At 47.6% G+C, this 10,311-nt stretch overlaps 1 protein-coding gene across 1 annotated transcript in view; it reads right to left on the bottom strand.

Annotated features, from left to right (window-relative positions):
• Positions 1-1,237: 1,237 nt before the first annotated feature.
• LOC119960840 (zinc finger protein 208-like) overlaps positions 1,238-10,311 on the bottom strand; it is a gene marked incomplete at its 5' end in the record, with an annotated part of 136,440 nt that continues 127,366 nt past the window's right edge. Inside the window, one exon of the mRNA XM_038788428.1 lies at positions 1,238-2,229. Coding sequence (XP_038644356.1) covers positions 1,504-2,229 — 726 coding nt within the window. The remainder of the gene's footprint in view (positions 2,230-10,311) is intronic.

Genomic DNA, 10,311 nt, shown 5'->3' with positions numbered 1-10,311 from the left:
CATAACCTCACACTTTTCCACATTGTATCCCAGCTGCCACTTCTTTGCCCACTCTCCTAGCCTTGCTCAGCATTGCTTCTTTTTCTCATCACTTTAAATGAATGCCCTCTGTTTATAATCTTGCCCTAAATATGACTTCCTGGATCAAACACCTATTGCAGATCCTTAGATTTAATGTGGTCAAGTGCCTTTCCATTTGAAAACTGTTCAATAAAGTTATTTGAATTATTTGTAGCTGGGGCAACACGTGGAGCAGTGGTTAGCACTGGGACTACAGCACTGAGGACCCGGGTTTGAATCCCGGCCCTGGGTCACTGTCCGTGTTGAGTTTGCACATTCTCCACGTGTCTGCATGGGTTTCACCCCCACAACCCAAAGATGTGCAGGTTAGGTGGATTGGCCAGGCTAAATTGCCCCTTAATTGGAAAAAGAAAATAATAATAATTGGGTACTCTGAATTGTTTTTTTTTAAAGGATTATTTGTAGCTTCCCCACCAATCAGTTTTTTCCATTATCCTGAAGTGACCTTATTTTTATTGGGAGTTAATTGAAGTGAGTTCATAACCTCTCATTATCTAAATTTCCATTTACCACTTTTCTGTCCATCTGATCAGTCCATGGCTTTCTCCCTCATTGTCTAAAACACATCAGCAACTTTTGTATAATCCTGGTGTGTACATTTCAGTCTAAATCATTGATATATACCGAAAACTGTGGAGCCCCACTGGAAACAGACGTCCAGGCTTCATTGAGTCCTGGATGTGACTAACAGCAGCAACAACAGCTGAATCCAAACCCTGCTGTTGCCTGTGAAATTGCTGATATCTGTTCAGGTTGTTTGACTGAGTGAATCTCCTCCCACACGCAGAGCAGTTAAACAGCCTCTCCGCAGGACCGCTCCCACATGTGGGCGACACAGCAGCAGTGGTTAACACTGTTGCTTCACAGCACCAGGGTCCCAGGTTTGATTCCCGGCTTGGGTCACTGTCTGCAGAGACTGCTCATTGTCCCAGCGTCTGTGTGGGTTTCCTCCGGGTGCTCCGGTTTCCCCCCCACAGTCCAGGTCAGGTGGATTGGCCATGCTAAATTGCCATTCGTGTCCAAAAAGGTTAGGTAGGGTTATGGGTTAGGTTGGAGGTATGGGCTGAAGCAAGGTGCTCTTTACAAGGGTCGGTGCACTCGATGGGCCGAATGTCCTCCATCTGCACTGTAAATTCTATGATTCTGTTTCAGTGTGAACTCGCTGGTGTTTCAGCAGGTTCGATTTACTTTTAAATCTCTTTTCACAATCAGAACATTTGAAAGGTTTCTGATCAGTGTGAACAAGCTGGTGTGAAGTCAGGTAGGATGACCGAGTGAATTTCTTCTCACACACGGGGCAAGTGTACGGTCTCTCCCCAGTGTGAACTCGTTGGTGTATCAGAAGGTAGGATGAACATGTGAATCTCTTCTCACACATGGAGCAGGTGAATGGCCTCTCCCCAGGGTGAGTGCGTTCGTGTATCAGTAAACAGCTTTTTCAAAGCTCTTCTCACAGTCAGCACATTTAAACGGTCTCTGGTCAGAGTGGACCTGACGATGAGCCCGGAGGTTTGACAAATCAGAAAATCCCTTCCCACATTCCAGACAGGTGAATGGCCTCTCCACAGTGTGAGTACGTTGATGTCTCAGTAAATCCATTCTGCGTTTATAGCTCTTTTCACAGTCAGCACATATAAAAGGTCTCTGATCAGTATGAACAAGTTGATGTTTCAGGAGGTGGGATGACCGAGTGAATCCCTTCCCACACACGGAGCAGGTGAATGGCCTCTCCCCAGTGTGAGTGCGTTGATGTGTCAGTAAATCATATCTGTTTTTATAGCTCTTTTCACAGTCAGCACATTTAAACGGTCTCTCATCGTTATGAACAAGTTGATGTTTCAGGAGGTGGTTTGACTGAGTGAATCCCTTCCCACACACAGAGCAGGTGAACGGCCTCTCCCCAGTGTGAGTTCGTTGATGTATCAGTAAATTAATTCTGCTTTTAAAGCTCTTCTCACAGTCAGCACATTTAAATGGTCTCTGATCAGTATGAACAAGTTGGTGTCTCAGGAAGTGGGATGACCGAGTGAATCCCTTCCCACACACAGAGCAGGTGAACGGCCTCTCCCCAGTGTGAGTGCGTTGATGAGTTTCCAATTCAGACGGGTAATTGAATCCCATCCCACAGTCCCCACATTTCCACGGTTTCTCCATGGTTAACGACATGTTATCAGGAGTAGGTGGGATGCAGATTTGACGTCACTATCAGATCAGCCGTGATGTTATTAAATGGTGGAACAGGCTCACGGGGCTGAATGTCCTATTGCTGCTTCTTGATTCCTTTGGTGCGAATGTCCTTGTGTCTCTCCAACTTGGATCATCAGTTGAAGCCTGAGTACGGTGTCTCCTTGATGTAAATGCTGCAATTTAATTTCATGCTGTGTGATTGGTTAAAGCTCAGTTCCAGCTAACTGTGGAAAATTACTTAGATGTCTGTGTCTCGGTGCTTTTCCAATCACAGTGATTTTTGAATTTTTTTCCCAAAAGACAAAACAAACATTTCTCCTTCCACGTTGAAAGGCCGGTCCTGATGAATCAAGTGACTCTGTCAGATTTCAACATGATGTTTGCATCCGCAAATATTCTGTAAAAGATTACAAGAGGCCATTCTGTCACAGATTCTGCTGCTGTCAATACTCGGCACACATCTCCGACTGTCCCACCTATCAAATCTCAGCCCTTCAGCTGAATTTCGGTTCCATTTTCTCTCATGTGCTTGTCCCGTTTCCTTTTGAAAACATCTCAGCACTTTCCTCAACTCCTTTCCATGGTAATGAGTTGCACATTCTAAACCTGTGAGTAAGTACATTGGTCCGTATTGTCCCCTTGGATTTATTCGTAACTATCTTGTATTTATGACTTGTTGTTTATTGATGGTCACTCTTTCACATCACCCCTCTCCAAACTACTGACAATTTAAGAGATTTATAGCGGGTCACTGCTTAATTTGTTGTTGTCAATAGAAATAGGGCCCCACTTCATTTAATTTTCCTGATCGCTGTAATCTCTCATGTTACAAAAGTCATCACTGTCAATGCAGAATAGAATTCGCAAAGAGACAAACCTTTCTGTTGGGTTCAGTTTGTTGTGTGCAAATTCTCCAATTCTAACCCCCTGTAAAAGGAGTTTACAAAAGCCATCACTGTCAGTCCAGGATAGAAATTCTGAACAGACAATTCTAGTTTCTCTGGAACATTTTTCTCTCTCTTGTTCTCCCAAAGCTGTAAATCCCCATCCCACACACTCTCCCTCCTCCCTGGGCTGAAATCCAAACCCATCTCACCATCTCTTTCCTCCACTCCCAGTTTTCTCCCTCTCCTCTGCCTGGGTTCAGTTCTCCAGCTCCTGTCTGCAGACTGACAATAAAATCAATGGGTCTTATTGGGGGTTTGGGGCCTCCAGTGGGTGTTTGTGAATCCTCCCCGCCCACCTGCCAGGGTTTCCTTCCTTTCCGGAGATCAGAGTCCTCACTGATTTGAGTGCAAAGTGTAAGCTCTTACTTCTTGTCCCCCCTCCCCCATCCTGTGATGTGAACCACCCTCCAGTGTGTGAAGCAGGATGGTGCCCGTTAACCTGGGCCTGTTCCCGGGAGGGAGGGAGAAGCTCCGCAGCTGCAAACCAGGGAGCTGACAATGATGGTGAAGGGTTTGCTCCAGCTCCCAATGCCCGGGGACTGATTGACGGTGGGTTCAGACCAATAGGAAGAAGGGACGGGCCTGGAAGACCAAACAAGAACGGCTGGTCCTCCAGCCAATCAGAGTGAATAGGAGGCGGGGCAAAGCCGGGGCTCTCACTTCCTTCACATGCGCTCAGCCCCCCGGGTCTGTCTCGGGGAAAAGCCCGAGCAGCTTTCGCCGGTTCAGCTGCTGTTTCTGAGCTTCGTATTCGGGGCTTGGGCTGCACGGAGTGTTTATGAAACCTCCCGACCCACCCGCCGGCTCCATCCCTCCCCCATGCCTCACCCGATCGAATTTGACCGGCTGAGGATTTCCACCCTACCGCCTAAATCCTGAGTTGTCATCGGTACTGCGCAATCTGAAACATCACAGCATTCAGAACGGGGAGAGACCCTACTCATGCTTCTGTGGAGACAAGGGCACCACGATAGCACAGTGGGTAGCAATGTCGATTCATAGCACCAGGGACCTGGGTTCGACTCCTGGCTGGGTCACTGTCTGTGGAGACTGCACATTCTCCCCGTGTCTGTGTGGGATTCCTCCGGGTGTTCCTGTTTCCTCCCACAAGTCCCAAAAAACGTGCTGTTAGGTGATTTGGACATTCTGAATTCTCCCTCTGAGTACCCGAGTAGGTGTCGGAGTGCGGCGACTAAGGGATTTTCTCAGTAACCATTGCAGTGTTAATTTTTGTGACACTAATAAACTTTATTATTCAATTGATTGTCAAACGTGGAGAGGGACAAGGACACCAGCAGCATGCTGAAACCGTGGAAATAGGAACTGGTTTAGCACAGGGCTAAATAACTGGTTTTTAAAGCAGACCAAGGCAGGCCAGCAGCGCGGGTTCAATTCCCGTACCAGCCTCCCCGAACAGGCGCCGGAATGTGGCGACTAGGGGCTTTTCACAATAACTTCATTTGAAACCGCCTTGCGACAGTAAGCGATTTTCATTTCATTTGTCATGTGGGGACTGTGGGAAGGGATTCAAGTCCCCATGTGAGCTGGGGACTTATCTCCGCAGTCACACCGGCGACGGACCAATCAAAGGGATTCACTCAGTTATCCGAGTGAGGATTTACCAAGATGTGGGAGCCAAGCTGGTGAGTGAGCGGCCTTTAATAAAGTTCAGGCTGCTCTATGTAAGAAAGGAGTTTGATTCGGGATGGTTTACCCGGCAAAGCTGCGGGTTACAAATGAGTCCAAAGATTTCCATTTCAAGACACTGGAGGAGGCGAATACCTTTATTGTAAAGCATGGACTGGGGTCCAGTTATCTGTATTGGACAAGATCTACGTTCCCTGTGGGATGGGATGGGTGTTGTGATATCCTGTATGTAGATTTGATATTTTCTGATAGAATCTGTTTCTCTGTGTGGGGTTGAAGAGAGATTGTCTTTCCAAAGCACAACGTAGATCTATGGGATGGGCCTGGGGGGAGAATTGAGTCTAGTGAGGCACTGCATTCTGAAGTATGTTTTATCCTCGAAGTGGGCAATACCGTTATTTTTATTTTCTGGTTGTCCCGGAGAGGAGCTGCCCCACCAGCAGTCAGCTGGTGACTGGGAGTGAGATGGGAGGGGGGGATGTGAAGCTGCAGCCGGTGAACCAATTTTGGCTGGCTGAACTAGCACAGCGTCTAGGCCGGAGCCCGGCAAGGGGGGGGGGGGGGGGGTGTGTGGTTGGTTGGTGGAAAATGGGAGAGGGGGGTTCTAATCAATAAACGGGTCCCTCTTTCGGTCACCAGGATCACTGCGGACACTAATGGGAGATATGTGGTGGTCAGTGGGTCACTGGCGGGTATATTGGCGGTGCTGGTGAATGGCAAAGCCCCTAACTGGGACAATATGGCATTTGTAAAAAAAATTGTTTGGATCCATCCCAGACCTGGATGCATATCAATCAATGCTTGGCGGAGACTTCACTTGTGTACTGGATTTGGAAATGGACTGGTCCAAGCCCATTCAACCGCTATAAATACACAATAACGGAGTGGAATCTGGACGGTCCATCTGGCATGACCCAGGCACCGGAAACAACAACAGCAAACCCGGAAAAAAGATAAATCAATCTGTTCCCACCAGTAGATTGTAAAAGAATTACGGGACACAGATTTAAGATTGTGAGCAAGATCTACAGGGGAGATAGGAGGTAGACATTTTACACAGTGAGTGATAATGATCTGGAACTCAATGCTTACACACAAAGGTCGATAATCTCCAGGTCCTGATAACTCGAATGGTGCTGTCAGAATTTGATGTGAGGATTGGTTGTGAGTTTCCTGTCTGCGAATCCCTTTCTGAGTCCCTGTGAAAGAAGTTTACAAAGGCATCACTGTCAGTCCAGAAACAATATTCAAGAAACATAAATATTTCTCCTGGTTTGAATTTGCTGTGTGTAAATCCTCCCCTACTAATCCCCTGTAAAAGGAGTTCCCAAAATTAATCACCGTCAGTCCAGGATAGAAATTCACAACATTCTCCCCTCCTGCTCCCTGGTCCAGGATGACCGCTCATGCCCCCCCCCCCCCCCCCCCCCCGGCTGCACACTGACCCTCTTGTCATCAGCAGTCCCCTGATTGGAGGGTGATGTTGACTCAGGGTTGTGAGTTTCTGACCTGGGTCTTCCTGTGGCTGAACAGAGCCGCAGAGCTTTGGACACATGGGGCAGGATGTCCAATAAGACAGTGAAATCCAGAGAACATAGAACATAGAACAGTACAGCACAGAACAGGCCCTTCGGCCCTCGATGTTGTGCCGAGCAATGATCACCCTACTCAAACCCACGTATCCACTCTATACCCGTAACCCAACAACCCCCCCTTAACCTTACTTTTACGACACTACGGGCAATTTAGCATGGCCAATCCACCTAACCCGCACATCTTTGGACTGTGGGAGGAAACCGAACATGATTGGCTTCCTTTTCTTTCCATCTCTGCCACCGCTTTGCATCATCAATAAGACATTGGGAGTCAAAGACTAATCCAGTTTGATGGACAAGTTGTCTCCATTCTGAACAATGGGGAACAAGCCCCTCCCACTCATTGAAACATCGGCCCCGACAAAGATGAGAAACGCGCATGCGCCCTGATGCACATCCAATAAAGATGGCGGCCGTTAACCCGAGCCGAACATGAGGAGCTGCAACTCCCCTCGGTACAAACGGGGTCCCGTAACTTTTCCGAGGATTGCGGCTTACAACAACTTTACATGTTTCCGCCCATCCCCGCGATCTCTCGCTCCCTCCATATTGTTAAACGCCTGTTACCAATTTCCGATCTGAAGACACAGGCCTTCTCCTTCGCCATTACCCACACTGCGCATGCTTCAATCACAGCGGGCCCCGCCCCTCATTCACTCCGATTGGTTGGAGGACCAGCCGCTCTCTGTCGGTCCTCCAGGCCCGGGGCGGGGCTCCTCTTCCTCTTGGCCGTGAGCTGCCATCAATCACCCGGGCATTGTGACGGTGACAGATGGTGAGAGCGGCCACAGGCTCAGGCTGACTCGCTCATTGTCCAATAATAACAGTGAGAGTCTCAGTGGGACAATCAGACAATAATAGTGGAGATGGGGCCCAGAGGAGAAACAGCAAAGGATTCACTCACTTTGAGAGCAACAAACACAGTGTCTGTTCCCATAACAAGAGTCAGGCTGCAGTGTGTGAGTGAACACATCATTGCATCCAATGTAGAATCATAGCATTCCCTCAGTGCAGGAGGCGGCCATTTGGCCCATCGAGTCTGTAGCAACCCTCTGAACGAGCACCATACATTGGCGAATTCCCCACCCTATTCCTGCAACACCTCCCAGGGACAAATCAGCACAGCCAATCCATCTAATCTGCACACTTTTGGACTGTGGGAGGAAACCTGAGCACCCGGAAAGGAAATCTACGCATATGCAGGAAAACGCCACAGAGACAGTGACCCAAGGTCGAAATGAATCATAGAATCTACAGTGCAGAAGGAAACCATTCGGCCCATCGAGTCTGCACCGGCGTTACTTGATCTGGCCAACTCACTGAAAATGTGGTTAATTCTGAATTGCCTAGCAAGCCACTCAGTTTAAGGGCAATTAGGAATGGGCAACCAAGCTGGTTTGCCCGTAAAACTCACATCCCATAAAGAATAGAGAAAATAAAAGGGCTGTTTCCAGTTCCGGTTTCCAAGGAATCGGTACTGGGCCCTTCACTCCTGGTTTACATCATTGATTTGAAAGTAAATGGAGGAACATGAGGAAGAAGTTTACCTGTGACACAAAAATTATTAAACACCAGTGATAGTGAGGAAGGAAGTTGGAGGGAAAACAAGGCAAAGGATTACATGATAAATGGCAGGACAGGGCTAGTTAGGCCAGAGCTAGATTCCTGTGCACATGAAGATTGCACAGAGAGAGCACAGAGGGTATTTAAGAACATTGACCAGAAATTGACAATGTTTGCTCAGAAGAAAGTTTGGATAAACTGGGGCTGTTATCTTTGGAACAGAAAAGACTGAGGGGAAACCAAAATGAAATTATGAAAAGCAGCCTGGCTAGCTCAGTCGGTAGAGCATGGGACTCAATCCCAGGGTCGTGGTTCAAGATCCACATTGGGCGCTTCAGCTTCTTTAATGTGAGAAAATTGAGCCGAACTGTTTTATGGGTGGCATGGTACCAGTGGTTAGCACTGTTGCTTCACAGCACCAGGGTCCAATTTCCACTTGGGACACTGTCTGCACAGTCTTCATGTTCTCCCAGTGTCTGTATGGGTTTCCTCCCACAAGTCCCGAAAGACATGCTTGTTCGGTGAATTGGACATTCTGAATTCTCCCTCTGTGTACCGAGCGTGGTTATGGGGATTTTCACAATAACTTCATTGCAGTGTTAATGTAAGCCTACTTGTGACAATAGTAAAGATTATTCTAAATGTATAAAATTCTGGAGTTTCATGGTGGCACAGTGGTTGTGTGCCTGCGTGCGGGGGGACCCGGGTTCAATCCTGGCCCTGGGTCACAGTCTGTAAGGAGTTTGCACATTCTCACATTGTCTGTGTGGGCTTCACCCCCACAACCCAAATATGTGCAGGAGAGGTGGCTTGGCCAAATTAAATTGCCCCTTGATTGGAAAAAATATAAATTTATATATTTTTTTAATTTGGAGGGATCTAAATAGATTGGATAGGAGGATCCTATTCCCTTTGGTTGAGGGATACATATAAAAGAGGGCAGAGATTTAGGAAAGGACTAGGAGGTTCAGAGGGTGGTGAGAATCTGTGACGTGCTGCCCAAAATGATGGCAGAAACCCTCATAACATTTAAAAACTATTTAGATAGCCATATGAATTGATGTAACTTAAATGTACAGAGCACAATCTGGAATTAAAAATTTTTTTTTAAAGTGTATCCAATAATTTTTTTCCAATTAAGGGGCAATCTAGCATGGCCAATCCACCTATCTTTGGGTGGTGGGGGTAAAACCCACGCAAACTCACGTACAGTGACCCAGAGCCAGGATCGAACCTGGGACCTCAGCACCGTGGTACAGGAAGACAAACCCACTGCGCCACCATGCTGCCCTCACAATCTGGAAATTGAGATTAGGCTGAATACCTTACCCAGTAGCCATGATCAGCTGCATTAAATGCAACAGGAACAATAAATTTTGATAAAATCCGGGATAGTATCAAGGTCAGCAGTTTGCCCAATTTACCTGCCAAGTATGCAAATGTGGTAATTGAAAAATTTACCTGCGTACATAAGAGTACAATAGCAAATTATTTAACTTCCCCAATGTGATTGGTGTAATTAGTCTCAAATTTAACCCGGAATGGTCATTAAAAGTTTCCCAGTCACTCTGATATCTGAATTATTTGTCCAGACAGAACAGACAAACCATTTTACCTCCCAACGATATTCAGGTCCTGATGAATTGAGTAACTCAGTCAGAGGATGATGTGATGTTTGGTTTGAAGTTCCCGTTGGCAAATCCTCCTCTTTCCAAAGGAATTTCCAAAGGAATTTCACTCAATCCTGGAGAGAAATTTACAAGATTCTCTCTTCTGGCTTCCGGTTCCTGGATGGCCGCGCATGCGCCCTGCTGCACATTTCCGCTGAGAAAGATGGCGGACGCGCAGGCGCCCTGCGGCATATCGCCCCCTAAACAGATAACAGCCATTAAGAGACATTGAGAGTGAGTGCGGCTCCCAGAGGCTGAATGAGAGCCGCCGCGAGCGGGGACAATGGTGAGAACCCAAACCCCCCCAATAAGACCCATTGGTTTTATTGTCAGTCTGCAGACAGGAAGTGAACCCAGGCAGAGGAGAGGGAGGGAAAAAACTGGGAGTGGAGGAAAGGGCAGCACGGTAGCATTGTGGATAGCACAATGGCTTCAGAGCTCCAGGGTCCCAGGTTCGATTCCGGCTTGGGTCACTGTCTGTGCGGAGTCTGCACATCCTCCCCGTGTCTGCGTGGGTTTCCTCCGGGTACTCCGGTGTCCTCCCACAGTCCAAAGATGTGCAGTTTAGGTGGATTGGCCATGATAAATTGCCCTTAGTGTGCAAAATTGCCCTTAGTGTTG

This window comes from Scyliorhinus canicula, unplaced genomic scaffold (genome assembly GCF_902713615.1).
Source record: "Scyliorhinus canicula unplaced genomic scaffold, sScyCan1.1, whole genome shotgun sequence".
Taxonomy (NCBI): domain Eukaryota; kingdom Metazoa; phylum Chordata; class Chondrichthyes; order Carcharhiniformes; family Scyliorhinidae; genus Scyliorhinus; species Scyliorhinus canicula.
Note: the sequence above shows the minus strand (reverse complement) of the source record. Positions and strands in the feature narration are given on the sequence as shown.